The sequence below is a fragment of the Onychomys torridus genome, chromosome 2 (genome assembly GCF_903995425.1).
Source record: "Onychomys torridus chromosome 2, mOncTor1.1, whole genome shotgun sequence".
Classification (NCBI taxonomy): domain Eukaryota; kingdom Metazoa; phylum Chordata; class Mammalia; order Rodentia; family Cricetidae; genus Onychomys; species Onychomys torridus.
The window spans coordinates 135,450,054-135,473,600 of record NC_050444.1 but is presented as its reverse complement, the minus strand read 5'-3'; the positions used below and the strand labels follow the sequence as shown (position 1 = coordinate 135,473,600).

Below are 23,547 nucleotides of genomic sequence, written 5' to 3'. Positions count from 1 at the left end.
CTGTTACTGATGCAGCCTAATTGAGGGACTTAAATATGTATTGAGATAGGTACAACATCAAAGAGAAAAATGTTTGTGTTATAGGTTTATAAGATAGTTTGACTCCCTCACTTGCATATTCCTATTTGTGTTAACAGGATCCTATTTTTAATTAATTGATTTATTATTTTGTGTATAAGTGTGGGCATGCATATGAAATGTCACATGTGTGGGAGTCAGAGGACAACTTTCAGGAATCAGTTCTCTACAGTTACCATGGATTTCAGAGATCAAACTCAGGTCCCAACAAGTAACTGCTGAGACATCTCACCAGCTGGATCTTGTCTATTTATTTAATACATGTGCTGAGATTATTGAACCACCATCCATAAATATTTCCCGTGAAGGAATTTTAACCCCTTTGTCAAAAATTAAGGGTCTCAGCCAGAGGATTCAGGAGGCCATCACCCTCTGTTAAATAGGGAGTTCAAGGCTAACCTGAGCTACATGAGGCTATCCTCAGAACAAAGACCTCAGAATAGAATGAAGTGTTAATATTTTGTTTTTAAAATGTGTGTGTGCACATGTGCATCTGCAAGCTACTGCATACATGTGAAGATCAGAGGATGACCCACTTATACATGGATTTTGAGATCAAACTCAGGTCTTCAGGCTTGCCTGTTAAATGTTTTTACACACTGAGCCATCTGGCCTTTGTTTAAAAAATGGAATGCTGCTTTTAAAAACATCATTAAACTTAGGAGCTTCTTAGAATAAAGACTGGGAGCCTGTTCTGATTGGATACTGAGATGTGCATTTTATTTTCATGTGGGTAAGTTGTAATTATTGCTGATTGCTTAGCAGAGGTTACAGTTTTTAGTTTGTATGCCAAATATTTATAAAGTACACTGGAGCCTTTTTGTTTGTTTGCTGTGAAATCATACGATCTTTCTGTCTGAGATTATTTTGGAGCTTGAGAAGTAGCTATAGCTTGTAGAATAGTAGTGAGCAAGTAATGTTGAAATGAAGACTTTAAGAAGAAATTAGGACCGGTTAAAATCTAAGCATGAACATGAATCTGACACAGTTGTTACAGTGTGACACTTCTTTGGTATAAGTGGTAGAACCCCATGGAGGTGCTTTCACCCCTATTTTACATGACTAGTGTTATCCAACCCCCCCACATTGATGCTTTGTGATTTTTTTTTTTTTTATTTCCTGTTCTATTAAGTTACTTCCTCAGGCATGGTCAGTCAGCATTGATGTTGGCCTCTTTTTTTGTGTGTGCATTGAAAAACTTAATTCAGACAGTAAGATTTAGCAAAGTTAACATTTATTTAGCTAACTTCCTTAGCAGTATATGCTTAAAAGCAGCCTTGGTGACTGGGCTTTTTGTTCCTAATTACGATTAGGCCACCCTTTCAAGAAGCTGTATACTGAGGCTGGAGAGATGGCTCAGTGGTTAAGACTTGGTGCTCTTCCAGAGGACCTTGGTGCAGTTCCTAGCAACTGCAGGATGGCTCAAAAACCACCTGTAACTCCATAATGGGCCTCTTCTGGCCTCTGCAGACACTTGCCATGCATATGGTGCATGTAGATAAGTGCAGGCAAAATATGCATACACATGAATTAAAAAAAAATAAATCAAAAAAGGGTAAAAACAAACAAAAAAACCCAAGTTGTATATTTTTTGTGGGAGCTTCAGGAATCTAAAAAGCATTATTGCTGCTCCCTTCCTTCCTTCCTTCCTTCTTTCCTTTTTTTTTCTTTCCTCTCTTTTCCTTTTTGCAGTACTAAGCATCAAACCCAGAGCCTTATAAGGCTAGGTTAATCCTCCACTACTGAGCTACATTCCATAGCCTCTAAAAAGCATTCTTGAAGCGGATCATGGTTGTCTTTGGGAATCAAATTATTTTGCCCATACTCATCCCCAGAGTTTGATTAATGCTGTGTTAGACTGACGGAATAATTTAGGCAAGCACTGTAGCACATCTGTGGCTCTCTGGAGTCGGGATCTAATCTAGTTTTTCTTGGAACAATTGAGGCCAGAGAGAGTTGGGGTTCTATTAAGCTCAGCTTTTTGGGGACTGGCCAGGTAAGATCAGAGCTTTTACCCCCACTCAGTTCATTGCATCTTTTTTTTTTTTTTTTTTTTTTTTTTAATATTCCTCTGGGTGGTTTTTGTCTTTCATGGTTCTTTTCCTTATGGTACACCTGTACAGGACACAGAAAGAACAGAGAAGTAGGCCATGGAGGAGGTTCAGTAGTCTACACATGAAGTCTCTTGGTTAGAATGTTTGCTGTGGCAGCAGGCTTAGTGTCTCTTTTGGGATTGAAAATCTCTTGCCTCAGCCAGTTGCTTGTTCTGAAAACTGAGATTCAGCTAGGAAGCTAATGGTGCCCACCTGGCTGAGGTGTCTTAGAGAACTGGGTGACTTCTGTGCATTACAGAGAAGTAAAACAAGGTGCACAGCATAACACCTGCATGCTGTTTATTTTTATTTGTTAGTAATACATTTTAAGAGCAAGCTGTTCTCACATATGTTTGGGCCCAGTTCATCAAATGAGTCCTTAATGTGACATTTTAATGAAGTAAAGTTTCTAACATTTGACAAGACTAAAGTAGGAGCCATTGTCTGTGTATGCCCAGGGTAATACTTTAACTATGCCAAATTCCCACCCCAGGAAAGTGGTGTCATTGTGTGCTCATGGGTAGTTGTGAAGTTTTGTTCTTTGTTTATCTTTGGTAGGATGTTATTTGAAAGTTTTAAAGTTTTTCTATCCATTGTCATATATTTGAATAAAAATTAGTTTATTGAAAGAGTGAGGGGTTGAACTGTATAACTTACACCATATTAAGTCCTGAACTGTCCTGTGATTGAAATTGGTGGTAGACACAGCTGGAAAGTATGTACTTCATGTCTGCATTATGCAGACTAATTTTCTTTTTAATCTGTTCTTAGTATTAGGGCCAGCTCTTCAGGGCTTGGTCAGTTTCTACTTGTTTATTATTCTCATCTCTTGTCTCTGTTCAGTAATTGACCCAAAGTTTTTCTCTACTCAAAGTATTGTAAGTTAAATGACCGTTTAACACCCTGTAGAATAGAAGGGCAGCTGAAGGATAAATAGCAGATAAATTCCAGTATAAAAGAACTAAAGGGGAAAAAAAACCCTTGTAAGTAACTTCCAAGTTGCCTCTAACATAGTCTGTGACCTTGCGTTCCTTTCTTCAGAGGAAGAAAGATGGCTGCATAAAGAGCCGCAGCCAGCTGCAGTGCTGATTGACCTGGCCATCTTTCTGTTGTCGAAAGGACTGTCATTTGGCTCCATTTCCATGGTGTTAATTACATGGGAAACTAAATAGAAGACTGCATGACTAGAAATATTGAGATAAAACTAGGGTTTCCTTTCTTTACCTATACTCTGTAATTCTTACCACTAAGGAGATTCTGAAGTCAGGTGCTTACACACCCTCTCACCAGTTCATTATGTCTGCATATTTTTGCGTTATTTTTGCACGAGTAAATTTTACTCTAGGTCTAACAGTCTGGTTAGGGAGACATGATGAATGTCAAATACTAGGAACTGATACGATGGAAAGTGCAAATAATATAGCTCAATTGGTAGAGTACCTTGCCTAGCATTCATAAAGCTTACCCCAAGTGGTATCATGACTGTAATCCTAGCACGGGAAGGGGAGGAGAGTGGGGTGAGTCAGATGCTGGAGGATCAGAAGTTCAAGGTCATTTTCAGCTACATGGAGTGTTAGAAGCTAGCCTAGGCTTAAAATTCAGGAGAGGAGACCTCATCTTAGGAAGGCGGGCAGTCGCAGACTTCAGGAGGTAGGAACGGGACTGAGGCAGAGGTGACAGCAGGAGCAAGATCATGATTCACGGAGTGCAACTTCTGCACCGAGGGGAGCAGTAATAGGTCCCCTGCTCAGAGCACAAAGAGATGAGGGAATGACGGAAGGAGTGCAAAGTAGGGGTCAGGGTCAGGTGATGGAAAGGCCTTGACACTGAGATCAATTTCTGATTGACATTAGTGACTGTTGAGGATCTAGGACAGTAGACTGCTGTGGCTTTATCAGAAATGTGCTTTCACTAAATTTGTTGAATATCCTATGTAAAATGAACATGGTACTAGAAATTTTGTGATTTTTATTTTAACTTATCTTCCCTTTCTTGAGTAGAAACTGTAGATGATAGTGTCACATGTCACAGTGTCAAATGGTTGAACATGTCTGACATGCTAGAGGCTTGTGAGGACGGTTAGAATTGTTGGTAATGTAAGTAGCTTACAGTTGTACTTGGCTCACAGTGATAGCTAAATGGGTATTAGTTACTGTCATTGTAATCATCATTTTATTATTGCATGGAGATGATGGAGGCCCAGATAAAATGATAGTAGTATGAAGAAAGGTCAGGTGAGGACATCACTGTTGAACACTGTCATTACTTAGTTCATGGAACTTGAGGGACAGCCTGAATGACCAGCAGACCAGAAACTGAAGGAGAAATGGAGCAGGTTTGGAGAAAAGTAAATTTGAATTTGGCCATGGGGAGTTTTAGTTTTGTTTGACTTAGCTTTCCAGTTGGAAATGTCCAGTACATAGATTGTATGTACATTAGGACTGGACACTGGGGAAATAACAGAATTGGTAGTATATTTGGGTATCCTCATCATCTTCTCCCTCCCTCTTCTGTGACAATACTGGCGTCTTGTGCCTGGTAGGCAAGTGTACCACCATTGAGTTATATCCCTAGCCAATAATAATTGGAATTTAAACTCATAGTAATTATAGCTAATCTGGGTGACAGATAAGAGAGAATCAAGGGAGAGAATGGTCAGAATTTACCAAGCTTCATATCAGAGATAGAATCAAAGTGTTGGACCCTTGTGGCATGGTAGCACATGCCTTTAATCTTTTGCTCAGGAGCCAGAGGCAGATGGAGCTCTGAATTTGGGGCCAGCCTGGTCTAGATAGAGTTGTCTTAAAAAAACAAACAAGCTAGAGAACATCTGTAACTAGGCATCCACAACAAGGTAAACGTATTACTTAGCTCTCATCTTCCTCAGAATGTTTTGAGTACCATATGTGCATGATACCTGATCTTGAATGAGGGCATCATTTTCTGCTTCTAGGTGTATATGCAATAAGTATGGGCATTTCTTTGTGTTTTGACCTGCAAGAGAGAGAAACACAGCTCTAGAACCTGGTGATCTTGACTTTCTCCAAAGATGTGTAGATATTTTCTTGAGGTCTTACTAGGTAGTTGAGATGTGTGTGTACAGAAATGTCCATCTCCATCCACGGTAAAGATTAGATTCCGGGGTTGCACTGGATTTAGTATTAGTAATATTAACTTTGAGAAGTCTGAAGTGGGAAGCCAATGAAAAAAATGGATGTGTAGGAATTTGACAGTGCTTGTTTAGCAAATAATTTACATCCCAAAGGGATAGTGAACCACTGAGCTGTCACAGAATTCTCACCATAAACCACCTGTATTTAGTTTCTAGAGTAACTGTGTCATCATTCTCTCCAATCAAAGAGAAAGACAGTAAGAAATTTGTCACTAGAGAAATAGTTGTAAATTTCCACCTGTCTTACTTGGTTATTTTTATCCTGAACTCTTGTGAATTGTTTTTTTCCTTTCTGGTAATTAACTGGCCAGATGCCCATGTAGCTACTACTCTCAACAATATCTAAACTTGTAACAGTGTGCAATATTTATGTGAATCAGTACTTCACAGCTAAGTAACTTTGTACTCTTAGTTGATATTTCTGATGTGGGTAGGACAGAGAAAGATCTCCATTTTGAGGGTGAGGAAGCAGGGGGCAGAAGCCCAGTGCTCTTTACCCTGCACTTCCCTAATGTGTCTAGAAAACAGTCTGTTCTGGGAGACTTAGTCCTCTCTCTGTTCACCCTTTCCTGTATTGACTCTTCTACCCAAAGACACAGTTTTGTTTTTAATTTTTAAAAAGTTTTTAAGTGGGTATGGCTCATGCCCGTATTGCTGCCACTTGGTAAATTAATGCAAGAGGATGACCAGAATTTTAAGACATCTTGTTTTATAGAGTGAGACTCTGTCTCAAAACAGGAGGTGGGGGTAGAGGGGGGATGGGGACAGGACAAAAACTGGGTGGTGGTTGTAGATGTCTTTAATCCCAGCACAGCCTGTTCTATAGAGTGAGTTTCAGGACACCCAGGGCTATACAGGACATCCAGGGCTACACAGAGAAACCTTGTCTTGGAAAGAAAACAAACAAACAAAACCAACCAAACAAGAGACATAAGAAAATTTCTCAAGAGTTCTCATTCTTATATTATGTAAATGATCACTTAAGTTGATTTTAAAAGGAACAAATGCATAGTAAAATTGAATTACTTTGAAAGGTTTTATTGAAAAAGGTAGCTGTAGCCACTTTTCAGGACAAATTATAAGAAGATACTTTGGGCAGTAATAAATATTTGGGGAATTGCCTTCTGTGAGTCCTAAGTTAAATACAGTCATACAAATAGATACTTTCCAAAATAGATACTTGGTTAGTAGAGAGTTAGGATTTCTGTGGTCTTTTTTAGCCATGCAGGTGCACCATTTGTGGTATGTATTGGGTCCTTCCCTTGAACTACAGAGATCAGTATTTTTAGATGAATCATAGCTGGACAGCCTGCTTTGGATACCCTAGCTATGGTTTATAGCATCTGCTTTACCCCAGTGAAGTAATTAGAAGAAAGGAATCTGTGCGGCTATTGGAGCATCTGTAACGGAGGGCTGGCTGACTAAGGCCGTTTTGGGTACTGTAGTAAAAGCTCACTAGGCCCCCGAAAGTGAACTGGGTCTACAAGGCCACTCCACTATTGACTGGTAACCTGGTGGTCTAGTCCCTCTCTGATTCTGCTGCTTACCAAACTTGAAAACTTTAAACTTAAACTTATCAGTTTCCACTTTGAAAAGTATGTAGCAATCTTGTGACTTTGCACTTTAGATCTCTATTTTTCAGAATGATTAGGAGCATTAAAGGAAGAAACAGTAAAATAAAGGTAGATGTATACAGGGGCTAGGAGAGGGCACCAGACTCCCGGAGCTGGAGTTACAGGCAGTTGTGAGCTGTCTGATGTGGATGCTAAGCTCTGGTCCTCTGCAAGAGCAACAAGCACTCTCTCTCTCTCTTTTTTTTTTTTTTTTTTTTTTTTTTTTTGGTTTTTCGAGACAGGGTTTCTCTGTGTAGCTTTGTGCCTTTCCTGGAACTCACTTGGTAGACCAGGCTGGCCTCGAACTCACAGAGATCTGCCTGCCTCTGCCTCTGCCTCCCGAGTGCTGGGCGCCACCACCGCCCTCTAACAACAAGCACTCTTAACCATTCAGATAACTCTTTCCTGTTGTTTTAAGACAGGGTCTGTCACTGTATAGCCTTCACTTGCCTATAATTCTCCACTTAAACCAAGCTGGCCTTGAACTCATAGAAATCCACCTGCCTCTGACTCCTGAGTGCTGGAATTAAAGGCATGTACTTACTACCCTGCCCATCTTGAATAACCAATCTTAACAAAAGAAGAGAACTTCAACAATAGAGCACTGGACTGGCCCGGCAGGAGGATGACTGCAGGTTTGAGGCTAGCCTGGAGGTATATATAAAACAGGTGGGTGTGGTAGCATTCACCTGTAATCCCAGTGCTGGAAAGGTGGAGACAAGAGGATCTGAGTCCACTAGCCAGCCACTCTAGATAAATCATGGCCTCCAGGTTCAGTGAGAAATGCTATCTCAGAAGATACGGTAGGGCCTGGAGAGATGCTGTAGCAATTAAGAACACTGACTTCTTCCAGAGGACATGGGTTCAATTAATTCCCAGCACCCACATGATAGCTCCTAACTGTCTATTATCCAGTTCTAGGAGATCCAGTGCTCCTTTCTGGCCTCTGTGGGTACCAGGCGTGCAAGTGGTACACGGACATACATGTTATCAAAACACCAATACACATTAAAAAAATGAAAATATGGTAATAAGGCCTGGGGATACAGCTCAGTTAGGGTATTTGCCTAACATACATGGAGCCTTGGGTTTGATTCCTAACAACTCCTAAACTGGGTCTGGTGATACATATCTGTAACTCCACAACATTTGAAAGGTAGAGGCGAGAAGGATCAGAAGTTCAAGGGATATGTAGCAAGTTCAAGTCCAGTTTCACACACAAGAGCACAGGATATGGGTTCAAATTCCAGCTCTGACATGGACTTACCTCATTACCAGGTTTCTCAGTCTTCTTAGATTAATCTATCAGATAGGAATATTTGTACCTGTGCTCCTTTTTTTGTGTTTGTATTGAAGACAAAATAAGTAATGTAAAGCTGCTTCAGAAGTATAAAAGATAGGACTGGCGCAGTGGCTCTGTCAGTAATGCTTTTTGCACAAGCATGAGGATATGAGTATGGATCCCCAGCACTCACATAAAAAGCTAGGTATTGCTTTTTGTACCTGTAACCCCAGCAGGAGGGAGACAGGCAGGAGGAGGATCTGTGAGGCTTGTTGTAGACAAAGGTCTTAAAAAGTAGAGTGAGCCCCACTTTAGCAATAGTGGAGAAGGTGCCTGAAGTGGTCTACTCCGGTAATCAGATTGGTGAATACTGTTACTGTCAGAGAACCTCTGTTTAGTAACTGGTGGAAGCAGATGCAGGGATCCAGAGCAAAACACCATGTCTAGTAGAAGAGAGAGAAGAGCAAGGTTCTATGAGCAAGGGGCATCAAGATCATGATGGGGAAACGTACAGAGACAACCAAACCAAATTAGTGAGAACTCATGGACCAATAGCTTTGGAGCCTCTATGGGACTGGACTAGGCAGGCCCTCTGCAAAGGCAATATAGTTGTTTAGCTTGACTGCTTAAGAAGCCCCTGGCAGTGGGATTAGGATCCATCCCTGGTGCATGAGCGGGCTTTTTGGAGCCCAGTCAGTGCCTATAGTGGGACACTTTACACAGCCTTGGTTCAGAGGGAGGGGCCTGGACCTGCCTCAACTAAATGTACCAGGCTCTTTTGACTCCCCATGGGAGACCTTGCCTTGGAGGAGGTGGGAATGGGGCGGAAAACTGGGGGAGAGGAAGAGGGAGGAGAGGGATACTTTTTTTTGGTATGCAAAATGAACAGAAAATTTCTTAATAATAATAATAATAAAAGAGTAGGGAAGAACCCAATGTCAATTTCTAGCCCTCATTTATACACATGCATTTATATACAAAAGTGTAAAAGGTGTACAATTGTTGGAGATTAATGTGACCACTTATTGCTTTACACTTCTTTATGGCAGTGGGAGATTTGGGTTTTGGTTGTCTTGGAGAATTAGTTCCTCCCACTCTCAGTAATCAGTATAACCAACCCTGTATTTACAGCTTTTCAGGGAGGTCTGGACAGATGGCTCTTTGGTTAAGAGCACTGACTGCTCTTCCAGAGCACCTAGGTTCAGTTCCCAGCACCCACATGGCAGCTCTAGTTCTAGAGAAGCTTTTGGCCTCTTCAGGCACCTCATAGATGTGGTGTACAGATATACATGCAGGCAAAAAAAGGAAAGAAAGATATAAAAAAATTTTCTCTCTCTCTCTCTCTCTCTCTCTCTCTCTCTCTCTCTCTGTGTGTGTGTGTGTGTGTGTGTGTGTGTGTGTGAGAGAGAGAGAGAGAGAGAGAGAGAGAGAGAGAGAGAGAGAGAGAGAGAGATTGGGGCAGGATTTCTTTGTCTAGCCTTGGCTGTCCTGAAACTAGCTCAGTAGACTAGGCTGACCTCACCTTCTAAGTGCTAGAAATGTGTGCCAATACTGCCTGGCTGAAAAAAAAATTCCCAAAAAAGAAAAAAAACCCTTAAAGCCCTCACTCAGGTCTTTAATTGGGAATTGCTGTTTTTAGACCTATTAATTTACCAGCACACAGTCTCTGTTGTCCAAGGAAACGTGGGATTAGCTATTGTACTGTATGTCTAAAGGAGAACAGCTCCTCTGCATCCCTACCCTTTACTTCCTCCCTGTCACTGTTTTGTTTTGTTTTTATTCTTCTATTGGATTATTGCATAGCAGTTTTCTATATAAATGAACACAAGTATTTAAGGAATCTCCCTATATGCAAATTTCAAAAACCTGAGGCCAAGGATTCTTGAGATCTTAAAAGTAATTCTTGAGGAGCCTGTGTTTGGTCATTGGATTCATGACCCCTTCACTATATGCAAGGCATGTTTGTCTTGAGTGTGTGCCAGAAACAGATGGTATGTAAGAGCCAAGAAGAAAATAGGAGTGTAGACATTTGGAGCTTAAAAATAATATGCTAAAATAGTAATAAGCCGTATTAACAAGTCTGAAAATTCTACTTATAGAAGTAGAATTGATTGTGCACTAAGGATGTTTTGAGAGGAAGCAGAAATGTTGTTTGAGACTAATTAGTAAATGTATTAAATTTCCTTATAGTTATAAAGGAAAGCAAAGTTTCCTATGGATGCTAATACCTAAATCTTTAAACAGTAGTTATAATCCATGAAATATGGTCCTCAGAATTCTTGCTTTGTAGAATCTTTCTGTATCTGGGAGTTTAAATCAGGCTGGACCCAGCTGGAGCTTTCTTTACTTTTTCTTTTCTTTAACTTTTCTAGGTGGTTTGCCTGCTTATGTGTCTGTATGCTTGCAATTGTGCATACAATGCCACAGGAGGCCAGAGGAGGGTGACTAGATCCCCTGGAGCTGGAGTTATAGACAGTTGTGAGCTGCCATGTGAATGCTGGGAACTGAACCCTGTTCCTCTGGAGGAGCAGTCACTGTTCTTAACCATCCGAGCTATCTCTCCAGCTCCCGCCCCACCCCCCAAGACAAGGTCGCACTATTTGAGTTTGGCTGGCCTGAAACTCACTCTGTAGAGTAGGCTGACCTCAAACTCAGAAATCTGCCTGCCTCTGGCTCCCAAGTGATGGAATTAAAGGTGTTCCCTTCCAGAGCTTTCTTTAGAACTCAAAACAGACTTTCTCTTTTGGTGATAGGGCTAAGTGGGGTCAACTAGTGTGGTAGCTGCCCTGGAGTCTATATTCTGATTGCTTCTCCAAGATGAAATAGCCTTGCACTCCCAGTTTATATAAGCCTGCAGTGTTGAGGTATTTCCTAAAGATTTACATGTTTCTGAATTAGTCTGGAGGGAAAGCCTGCATCTATCCTGATCACTGGCATTCCAGTTTTTAAATTTGAAGCATTCCTAGTCACTTCCAGCTTTAATTGTTGGCCTTTTTTTTTTTTTTAATTAGAACATTTCATTCTAAATTAAGTAGTTTAAAAGGGTTTTTAACTACTTGATATTTATGAAAGAATTGAGAGGTATTTTTATTTTTATTTTTATCTCATGCATGTGAAACAGGGCTTTTTTTTTTTTTTAAAGAAAAAAGTGAAGCAAGTAACCAGAAGAGCTCTGATGCCTGATGGAGTGTTGGTCTTGAGGCATGGTGCTGTCTAGAACTGTTGGGGGCAGGAGTAGGTGTCTGTCATTGAGCCAACAATAGTGGCTCTAAGGAGTTAGGTGATTACCCAGAATCATAAACATACAGGAATGGTTAGTAAGGAGCCCCAGGTCCTATGTGTTTTCTTTTTACTTGTACTTTACTGCCCTCCACTGTTCACAGCTGAGTACTCATAGATGTCAATATATCAAGAAAATTTGGGAAGGGAAAGGATAAAAGAAAAAGACAGCATGGAAAGAAGCCAAGGAGAATAGGTGTGATGTGGCTTGTGTGTGTCCCAGCACTCTGGGGGCTGAGATACTGAGATGGGAGCTGGGTACTATTGTGGCTGTGTGTGTGTGTGTGTGTGTGTGTGTGTGTGTGTGTGTGTGTGTGTGTAAGTGGGGGGAGAGGAGAGAAGTGAAAGCTACAGGAATATTGGAAGCAAGTGGATATTTGGTCTAAGGATTTAAATCAATAATACCTTGTTGAGACTAATTGTCTTTGAGTGTTCTGAAAATCCATACACCTGAAGCCAGCAGAGAGCTTGAGAGACTGACTTAACAAGCTACACCTGTAACTGAGCCTTGGCTCTTGCACTCTAACTCTCCTAGTCACTGTTTGCGGAACTTAAACAAATAAATTTAAGTGCTTGTGTAAAATTCGATTATGGATAAGATGATCACCAAGCTAAAATGAAGATCTATTCAAGGTAATCTTGTGGGGAGTCATTGTTATTTCATTAATATTTTTTACTTATTTGTATTTATGTATGAGTGCTCCGTAGGCACGCACAGAAGGGGATCAATCTTATAAATGAGCCATGGATAGTAGCCAACGTGGTTCTGGGGAGCAGCCGTGCATATTCCCTGAAGCATTTATATTATATAATATATATTATATATACATTATATATATATTTTACACACTTTTTTTGGCGTCTTGCTAATTGGGCAAAGTTTTTTATAAATTGTGAAATTTTACCAGCAGTCTCGAAGCCTCCATTGGAGGGCACCAAACTAATTATACAAAAAAAGAGAGGAGAGAGATTATTTAGAGTGACCTTCTGGATTCACTTTATAGATCCGCCTGGCTCTGCTTCCCGAATGCTGGGATTAAAGGTGTATGCCACAGCCGCCCAACTCTATCTGAGGTCTATAAATAAACTTTTGCCCAATTTATGGCAAGATTTCTGTGTCCATAAATGAGAAGTGTAATTCTAAATAGTATTTCAAAGATGACAACTTTGGAGATTTGGAATTTACAAGTGACCTGCCGGGGCTGGAGAGATGGCTCAGGGGTTAAGAGCACTGGCTGCTCTTCCAGAAGTCCTGAGTTCAATTCCCAGAACCCACATGGTGGCTCATGACCATCTATAATAAGATCTGATGCCCTCTTCTGGTGTGCAGGTATACATGCAGAGCACTCATACATAAAATACAAATAAGTAAAATTTTTAAAAATGAACAAACAAATGACTCCCCACAAGCATTACCTTGAATAGATCTTCATTTAGCTTGGTGATAATCTTATCAGTATAATCTGAATTTTACACAACTGGGCACTTAAATTTATTTGTTTAAGTTCCCAACACAGTGACTAGGAGAGTTAGAGTGCAAGAGCTCCAAGGCTCTGTTACAGTGTAGCTTGTTAAGTCAGTCTCTCAAGCTCTCTGCTGGCTTCAGGTGTATGGATTTTCAGAACACTCAAAGACAATTAGTCTCAACAAGGTATTATTGATTTAAATCCTTAGACCAAATATCCACTTGCTTCCAATATTCCTGTAGCTTTCACTTCTCTCCTCTCCCCCCACTTACACACACACACACACACACACACACACACACACACACACACACACAGCCACAATAGTACCCAGCTCCCATCTCAGTATCTCAGCCCCCAGAGTGCTGGGACACACACAAGCCACATCACACCTATTCTCCTTGGCTTCTTTCCATGCTGTCTTTTTCTTTTATCCTTTCCCTTCCCAAATTTTCTTGATATATTGACATCTATGAGTACTCAGCTGTGAACAGTGGAGGGCAGTAAAGTACAAGTAAAAAGAAAACACATAGGACCTGGGGCTCCTTACTAACCATTCCTGTATGTTTATGATTCTGGGTAATCACCTAACTCCTTAGAGCCACTATTGTTGGCTCAATGACAGACACCTACTCCTGCCCCCAACAGTTCTAGACAGCACCATGCCTCAAGACCAACACTCCATCAGGCATCAGAGCTCTTCTGGTTACTTGCTTCACTTTTTTCTTTAAAAAAAAAAAAAAGCCCTGTTTCACATGCATGAGATAAAAATAAAAATAAAAATACCTCTCAATTCTTTCATAAATATCAAGTAGTTAAAAACCCTTTTAAACTACTTAATTTAGAATGAAATGTTCTAATTAAAAAAAAAAAAAGGCCAACAATTAAAGCTGGAAGTGACTAGGAATGCTTCAAATTTAAAAACTGGAATGCCAGTGATCAGGATAGATGCAGGCTTTCCCTCCAGACTAATTCAGAAACATGTAAATCTTTAGGAAATACCTCAACACTGCAGGCTTATATAAACTGGGAGTGCAAGGCTATTTCATCTTGGAGAAGCAATCAGAATATAGACTCCAGGGCAGCTACCACACTAGTTGACCCCACTTAGCCCTATCACCAAAAGAGAAAGTCTGTTTTGAGTTCTAAAGAAAGCTCTGGAAGGGAACACCTTTAATTCCATCACTTGGGAGCCAGAGGCAGGCAGATTTCTGAGTTTGAGGTCAGCCTACTCTACAGAGTGAGTTTCAGGCCAGCCAAACTCAAATAGTGCGACCTTGTCTTGGGGGGTGGGGCGGGAGCTGGAGAGATAGCTCGGATGGTTAAGAACAGTGACTGCTCCTCCAGAGGAACAGGGTTCAGTTCCCAGCATTCACATGGCAGCTCACAACTGTCTATAACTCCAGCTCCAGGGGATCTAGTCACCCTCCTCTGGCCTCCTGTGGCATTGTATGCACAATTGCAAGCATACAGACACATAAGCAGGCAAACCACCTAGAAAAGTTAAAGAAAAGAAAAAGTAAAGAAAGCTCCAGCTGGGTCCAGCCTGATTTAAACTCCCAGATACAGAAAGATTCTACAAAGCAAGAATTCTGAGGACCATATTTCATGGATTATAACTACTGTTTAAAGATTTAGGGTATAGCATCCATAGGAAACTTTGCTTTCCTTTATAACTATAAGGAAATTTAATACATTTACTAATTAGTCTCAAACAACATTTCTGCTTCCTCTCAAAACATCCTTAGTGCACAATCAATTCTACTTCTATAAGTAGAATTTTCAGACTTGTTAATACGGCTTATTACTATTTTAGCATATTATTTTTAAGCTCCAAATGTCTACACTCCTATTTTCTTCTTGGCTCTTACATACCATCTGTTTCTGGCACACACTCAAGACAAACATGCCTTGCATATAGTGAAGGGGTCATGAATCCAATGACCAAACACAGGCTCCTCAAGAATTACTTTTAAGATCTCAAGAATCCTTGGCCTCAGGTTTTTGAAATTTGCATATAGGGAGATTCCTTAAATACTTGTGTTCATTTATATAGAAAACTGCTATGCAATAATCCAATAGAAGAATAAAAACAAAACAAAACCAGTGCAGGAGAGAAGTAAAGGGTAGGGATGCAGAGGAGCTGTTCTCCTTTAGACATACAGTACAATAGCTAAATCCCACGTTCCTTGGACAACAGAGACTGTGTGCTGGTAAAATTAATAGTCAAAAAACAGCAAATCCCATTACAAGACCCTGAAGTGAGGGTTTAAGGGGTTTATTTTTTCTTTTTTTGGGAATTTTTTTTTTCACCAGGCAGTATTGGACACACATTTCTAGCACTTAGAAGGTGAGGTCAGCCTAGTCCCTACTGAGGCTAGTTTCAGGACAGCCAGGCTAAGACAAAGAAATCCTGCCCCAATCTCTCTCTCTCTCTCTCTCTCTCTCTCCTCTCTTCTCTCTCTCTCTCTCTCTCACACACAACCGTACGTGAGTGCTGTAGCACCCATGTGGACGTCAAAGGACAACTTGAAGAAGATGGTCCTTTCCTTTTCCTGTGTGGGTACCCACTGAGCCATCTCACTCCCCACCCCTTTTCTGCTTTCTTCTTTCCTTTCCTTTTCCTTTTCCTTTGTTTCTAAAACAGGGTTTCATGTAGCCCAGGCCTGTACACTATTTTATCCAGAGCTGACGTTGAACTCATCCTCCTGCCTCCACCTCACACATGGTAAAATTATGGCTTCAACTCTTAGAGCTTGTGACTTCTGGTGTGTTGTGTGTGGTATTGTGCCAGAGCAGACTTGGGGGTATGAAACTATTAGGGAGTGTTCAGTTTCATTTCAGAGATTTCACACTACCCACTTAATCACTGGTCCTGCTTTAGCATTTTTAATATCCTTACTCAAGACAGATTTGTTGGCAGTCAGAAGGAACAATCACCATTGGAAACTCCAGAGAAGAGTTAGTAAGTAAAAATAATAAATGTGACTATTACTGTTATTTTCCAAACCTCTTTAGCGTTCTCTTCTGTATTTATCATCCAACCCTTATGTATATGCTATAGGCTATGGCATGGAGTATGAGGAGCTATGGATAACTTAGGAAGCTTTGAAGAGAATAATAATGAAAATTATGGGTTAGACTGGGGCTACAGAATGCTTTCTTCATTCCCACAGAAAATTAAAATTTCATATCCATATGAGGATTTCAGTTGGCTTTTCTCAAAACTTGATTTTCTCCCCATCCTCTTCCTCTTCATCTGTTTGTTTTGCTTTGTTTTGAAACAGGGTTTCTCTGTGTAGACCTGGCTGTCCTGGAACTCACTCTGTAGACCAGGTTGACCTTGAGCTCAGAGATCCACCTGCCTTTGCCTCCTGAAAGCTGTGATTAAAGGTGTGTGCCACCACTGCCCAGCTAAACACAGTTTCTTTGTTTGTTCTGTTTTTGAGACAGGGTTTCTCTGAGTAACAACCCTGGTTGTCCTGAAACTCACTTTGTAGACCAGGCTGGCTTCGAATTCATAAGAGATCTGCCTGCCTCTGTGTCCCATCTGTCCCTGTCCTGTGTCTCCTCACCCTCAAGTGCTGGGATTAAAGATGTGTGCCACAGTCCACCACTGCCCAGCTCAAAACTTAATTTTCTAAGTTAGAACTTTTTGATAGTCTGTACTGTAATATAGGAAAAATTTGCTCCAAATGTCTTTTGTAAAGATATTATAAATATGTGCCAGAAAGCCTGTCAACCCAACATATACCTTAACACACTGAAACAATTAAACCAGTGAAAAAAATCTAAAGATAAACAGCTAATCTAGACAGCAAGTATGACTTTATTATTTCTAATTAGTTTCGTGTTTGTGTGTGTTTTCAGTTTCGAAAATGTCCACAGAAGGAGGGTTTGGCGGTACCAGCAGCAGTGATGCCCAGCAAAGCCTCCAGTCGTTCTGGCCCAGAGTCATGGAAGAGATCCGAAACTTAACAGTGGTAAGGAAGAGCAATGAGCTTCTAAAGCAGATCAGCAGAAGCAAGACACAAACCTTTTGTTTTCAAACATGTTTACAAAGGCATAGTGTATTTCTGACCTATAAGTTGGGGAATGAAAGTAGAATTTTCCTTGGACAAGGCAATACCAGGGTATTGTTTGTGACTAAGTAGTTGTTTGGATTCCCTACTTGGAGGCAGACTAATGTGAAACTGGTACTTGAGGAAGTACAGAGAGGCAGAGGTTGCACCTTCCTGTAGTGGTTATCCTGTTTCTTTAGCCTAATTCATTGGCTGTACCAGCTTTCTATAATTTGATGAAAACTGTTGGGCAGCTTATTCAGCAGATGTGTTGTGAGCCAGCACTCTTCCCAGATGTTAAAAGATACACTTAGATCGTGTTTTCTCAGTAGCAGCAGCGTTATGATGTTCTCAGGGGCTGTCCCATGTATTTCAGGTTGTTTAGCAGCATCCTGGCCTTTACTCATTAACGATCAGTAGCAGTTTTCCCCTACTTGTGACAACAACAAAATACTTTCATAGTCTGGCCAATGTTCCTTTGAGCTAAGATCATCTCCTGTTGATGACTTAGAACATTCACATGCAGCCCCATCTTTGGGGAGCTGTCAGTCTTCTAATCACAGCCAGAGTGAATGAGTCAGTAGGTATTTACACAGCATTTATGGACACAGTCACAGTGGTGAGTCCTGAAGCAATCATGGGAACGTGCCCTGAAGACAGTGCAGTACCTATTTTCTCTCTGGTTGAGCTAGAGAAGGCTTTAAATGACAGCATATAGAGATGCTGAGATGGCTTAGCAGGTAAAGTGTTTGCTACCGACCTGATGACTTGAGCTTTAATAAAACCTAAGAAGCAAAAAAGAAAAAAATAACAGCATGGTTATTTTTTTGAGTCTTGAAAGGTGAATGAGCATTAGCCACATGGACAGGATGGTGTAAACAGGCTTTTCTGTGTCCCACCAGGTTCCACAGCCACGTCTAAATAATCATTCAAAGGCTTATATTAATTATAAATGATGAGTTTATAGCTCAGGCTTATTACTAACTAGCTTTTACCCTTAAATTAACCTATAATTCTTATCTGTGTTTAACCACGTAGCTTTGCACCTTTTCTCAGTACAGCATCCTATCTCTTGCTTTCTATGCGTCTGGCTGGCAATTCCTGACTCTGCCCTTCTCAGAAATCTCAGTTTGAATTTCTCGCCTTACCTCCTGCCCAGCTACCAGCCTGTCAGCTTTTTTTTTTTTTTTTTTTTTTTTTTTTTGGTGTTTTGAGACAGGGTCTCTCTGTGTAGCTTTGCGCCTTTCCTGCCTCAAACTCACAGAGATCCGCCTGGCTCTGCATCCTGAGTGAAGGGATTAAAGGAGTGAGCCACTGCTGGCCCCCCCCCCCCTTATTTTATTAACAATGAGAGCCTTTTATTAACAATGAGAGCAGTGCACATTTACAGGGTACAAAGATTGTTCCACGGCAGGATGGGAAAATAGTTCCGTCCTAGGCAGCCAAAAGAGCGTGTGCAAAGGCTTGGAGTCCCAGAGGAAAGGACCTTGTGTTAGAGGAATAACAAGAAAGAGAAGTTCAATGTGGTAAAGGTTGGGAGTAGAAATGCAGTGTGTGGTTCCGGGATAGTAAAGGAGAAAGGCAGGATAAAACAGAAGTATTTTCAGAATACATTGTCATGTTCTTAATAAAGAGCATTCAGTTTGGTGTCTTAGCAAGTACTGAAGGAACTCCCTGTGTCTTGTGCCACTGCTGCCTTGGAGGTATTAGCATACTGGCAGAGAAGACCCTGGATTTTTTTCCTGATGTAGAAGCTAAAGTCTTCGGTTTAGTGGTAAACCAGTAAACCTAAATTGGTATACTCGCCAGGTAGTGGTGGCACACGCCTTTAATCCCAGCACTCGGGAGGCAGAGCCAGACAGATCTCTGAGCTCGAGGCTAGCCTGGTCTGCAGAGCAAGATCCAGGACAGGCACCAAAACTACACAGAAACCTTGTCTCAAAAAACAAAACAAAACAACAACAAAAAAAGTTTGGTATACTCTGGTAAACAAGATTAATTTGTTGTTACTCAACAAGTTCTTAATTTTTTATCTACTTTGGCTTGTGCTGTCCTCTGTGGCTCTAGTAGTATGCCAACAGACTAGATCATTGTCCTCATGGAAAATGTGTTCTCTCAAGACAGACTATAAATAAGTAACAAATTAAACTAACTTCTAACTGTGATAAATACCCACTGACATTGGGATAATTAATGTTCTGAATGGACCACTGGGTGGTGTCCCTTTACACAAAAGGGTAATTGGGCTTGGCTGAGCCTTTTCTGGGTGGCTGTGGGCAGAGTGGATTTCCATTGAGAAGACATGTTTCTTTTCAGTGTTCCCAAGTGTTGGTTATCTGTGCTGTTTCAGATAGAGAACTGATAGGGGCTGACAGTGAAGTTAAAGTCAGAAGTGGGGTGTTTTACTCAGAATTTTGGAAGATAATCTTTATTAGGATTTTCTCTTTGGGGTTTTTGTTTTGTTTTGTGTGGGTTTTTTGTTTTTGTTTTTGTTTTTTTCTTTTTCCGAGAGAGGTTTCACTGTGTATCCCTGGGTGTTCTGGCTGTTCTGGAACTCACTGTGTAGACCAGTCTGGCCTGGAACTCTGTCTCCTGAGTGCTGAGATGAAAGGCATGGGCCACCATCAGAGTTTTCTAAAAGAACAAGTACACGTGCATGATTGGCTTACAGGATGCAACCCAGATAGTCCAACAATGAGTGTTTTACACTGGAGAAGCCAAGAATCTGCCAGTTGCTCAGCCAGGCCCAATCTGGTGCTGAAGGCCTAGAGAGGATTCTTGGAGGGCTGCTGGTCTTCCGTCTTTGGAATCCTGAAGAAGTTGGTTCTAATATCAGCAAAGGAATGCTGCAGCAAGACATGGGGACTTGCCACCGACAGGGAGGGCAAACAGAAAAGCAAACAGTTCTTTTCTCCATGTGCTTTTATGTAGGCTGCCACCAGGTGCCACTCATTTAGGGATGGGTCTTCCCACTTCAAATAATCTGATCAAGAAAATCCTTCACAGGAGTGCCCCAACAGTTTGTGTTTTAATTGATTTCAAATACAGTAAAGTTGACAGGCAAGATTAGCCATCATATAATCTAATGGTTACATTTATTTGATTTTATATGCTTATTTGATTTGGGTCAAACTGGTGCCATATGTACCCTTCTGGTTTGTTTTGTAGGTGAAAAGAAAGACTTGTAAGAAGAAAGTGTTGTTCTTCCATTGACTTAACTAAAACTTTCTTCCTGTATATCTCTGAAAGATTCTTTAGACTCTACTGTAGCATCTGCTTAGGAGAATGACTGACGTATAATAGCTGCATGATGAATGACTGAATGACTCAGACTCCACTCCAGACTTAGGGCAGAACGACGCCAGTTCCAAGGGTCCATGAGAGAGTGAGGTTGGGGTGTTTGTTCTTTCTAAGAGCAGGCCTGTGGTAGTCTCAAGCCTGCAGCACATGAAGGCCTCCACTTCTCTGACATACTTCTGCCTGTGCAGCATTTTAGCACTTAATTTGGGAACTTGGTGCTGCTTAAAATCAGACTTTTGAGGGAAGGGAGTTGACAAGGTCTTGCCCTACAGCCCTGACTAGTCTAGAATTTACTGTTTAGACCAGGCTAGCCTTGAATTTCAGCACTCCTCCTGTGCCTGCCTCGCAAGGGCTGAAATCACAGAAGTGTACCACCACACCCAGATTGATAACAGACTTTCCCAGATTGTCTTGTCTTCCTAGCTGATACTGCAAAATATGAAACAGATTTTTAAATTATCCAAGTAGAAGAAAAACAAGAATATTTATAAAAGTGGTATGGGACTCAGGTTCCAAAGCAAGTACCTAAACTTTGACAGGTGGTATTATATTTCATGATGTACTGAACATACTTGTTCTCAGTTGTTTTAGTCTGAATCAAGTAATAGCAATTTATCCTTCATCTCATCTTGACCATCCTGCTCCCACACTCTTAAAAGTCCTGCAGTTGGCCATGAATCCAAGTGTTCAGATGGGGATGGCCTTGGTTACAAATCCTAATGAGTAATCATGCCCCTCAGTGATTACATAAAACATGCTATATTCCTGTTCATCAAGGCTCTAGGAAGAGTCAGTAACAGATGTTTCCTACTCTTGTAAGTGGTGGCGGGGATTTCATTGAGGATCCAAATTTTCCTCTACCCTCTCTGTCTCTCTCATTTTGGGGAGATGGAGGGTGTCCTTTCAGCATCCCAAACATTAAAATTACAAGCATTCTGCACCATGTGAGGTCATAGTAGACATCTTGTCATTGAGTTTTACAATTGTTGGAACCTCTTTGAGAGTGGGGAAGAAAAGGCTAATTTAGCCTTTGAGGGTAGTGATTTGGGTAGGGAGTGGCTGGATCACATGGTGAGGATCCTGAATCTTGAGAAATCGAATTTTCCCCTGACCTACTCTATATGTCCAGTTCAGCCTTCAGATAGCTGTAATTTAGTAATTAGGTCATTTTCCCTTCATTTACAGCTTCATCTTTTCATGCTGTGAGACTTCATCTTTTCATGGACAGTGACATTCCTAACGTGACAATCAAATCATGTAATCAAGCAAGAACATTGAGGGCTGACGGACTGTTAAAAGACAGGCCCTAGGGTCTGAAGAGATGACTCAATGTTTAAGAGCACTGGTGGTTGCTCTTCCTGAGGACCTGGATTCAGTTCCCAGCATCCACATGGTAGCTCACAACCATCTGTGACTTCAGTCTCAGGAGATGCAATATACCCTCTTCTGGTCTCTGTGGGCAACAAGCACTCATGTAGTCCATAGACATACATGCAGGCAAAGTACTCATACAAGTAAAATGAATAAAAACAAATAGGTCCTGGGCCCGGCATGGTGGCTTCCTTTAACCCCAGCACTTGGGAGGCAGAGGCAGGTGGATCTCTAGAGTTCAAGGCCAGCTAGAGCCACACATTGAGACCCTATCTCAACAACAAACCATAAAACAGGCTGTGTGCTATGAGCTCTTTCTGTAGATCTGTGCTTTGCAGACTTAATGTCTGTGAGAGCCCCAGAAGGGAATGCAGGTGAAAATTAATTCTGATTTAGTAGTCTGAAATAGATCCTGAGACTGTTTCCTTTGCATTCTTAGGTAATGCCATTACTAGTCTAAGGATAGCATTTGAGTAACAAGACCTAGTTAAGAGAGATGCCCTTAATGAGGAATGAGAGATGCTCATTCCTAATGATAGTTATGAAGGGATAGTTATGATAATTATGAAGGGATTCTAACCTTGGGGGTCTGTTGGTGGTCAGTCTGCAGCAGAGCCTAGGCAACTTGATTTTCAAAAGCTTCCCCTAGGCAATTCCAAAATGAAGCCAACCATGAGAATTATTGCTTTAAGAAGGATGAGAATCTTGACATTCTGTAGTGTTTCAATGAGCTGAGTAGAAGAGATTTCTGTTATCTAAAACTCTGGATTCTGTAGTACAGCTTGAAGAACTCGCTGGTTTTCTTTGGCTTTCATTGGAGTAATTTAAGGACTCTTGAAACTTGGCATTTTAACATGGCAGTGATTTAAATACAGTTCTCAGACTGTAGTCAGTAGCGTGAGAATGTTCAGAGTCTGTTCTGCAACTCACTGATCCAGTTCCTGAAAAGTTGAGGAAGAGTTTGGGTGATAGTCCTTCCTCTTGGCTCAACTGGAAGAGAGGTCAGTACTGTTCACTCTCACAGGGCTGCCAGTGTGGAAGCCAGGGTGGGGCTTCATTAAGCTGGTAGTAGAGAACCCTTTCCTGCAAACTTACCTTGGGCTCTTGTGTGTCTAGAAGGCTGAGACGGGGTACAGAAAACTAGGCTGTTGTCAGGAATACCTTACTTTCATAAACCCCATGTGTCTTAGTTAGAGTTTCTATTACTGTGACCATGGCACCTCTTACAAGGAAAACATGTTGTTGGTGGTGGTGGTTTAGTCAGGATTTCTATTTTCAGCATTCCCTCAGTTTGTGTTTTCTTTTTCTTTCTTTCTTTCTTTTTTTTTTTTTTTTTAAGCTGAGGATCGAACCCAGGGCCTTGCGCTTGCTAGGCAAGCACTCTACCACTGAGCTAAATCCCCAACCCTGGTGGCGCCTCAAGTCATGTTTTGCTCCTTTGTCAACTCCTAAGCATAGGAGACCTCAAAGTTCACCCCCACCGTGACACACTTCCTTCAACAAGGCCATGCCTCCTAATAGTGCCACTCCTTATGAGATTATGGGGGCCAATTACATTCAGACTGCTACACCATGTTATGATCCATTTTCCACAGACTGCCTCTTTAAAAAATTTTAAAATATATTTTTATTTTATGTATATGAGTGTTTTTATTTTGCCTGTGTGTATGTATATGCATTTCATGTGTGTCAGGTACCTGTGGTTGTCAGAAGAAGGCTTCAGGGCAGATGCTTGTGAGCTGTGTGGTGCTAGGAATCAACCCTGAGTCTTTTTCAAGAGCAGCAAGTGCTCTTAACCACTGAGCCATCTTCCCAGCTCCATATAGTTCTTC

The 23,547-nt window shown here is 41.1% G+C and overlaps 1 protein-coding gene across 4 annotated transcripts in view; it reads left to right on the top strand.

The window, feature by feature from the left end:
• The window catches only part of Nfyc (nuclear transcription factor Y subunit gamma), a 68,435-nt gene that overhangs the window by 17,546 nt on the left and 27,342 nt on the right, over nt 1-23,547 (top strand). For 2 of the 4 annotated variants that reach the window (XM_036178178.1, XM_036178179.1), the window contains exon 2: nt 16,854-16,966. In XM_036178178.1, the coding sequence (XP_036034071.1) occupies nt 16,862-16,966 (105 nt within the window). In that variant the 5' untranslated portion in view covers nt 16,854-16,861. Of the gene's footprint in view, nt 1-15,620; nt 15,949-16,853; nt 16,967-23,547 lie in introns of those variants that run through there. The other 2 variants (XM_036178177.1, XM_036178176.1) reach the window with 2 other exon arrangements.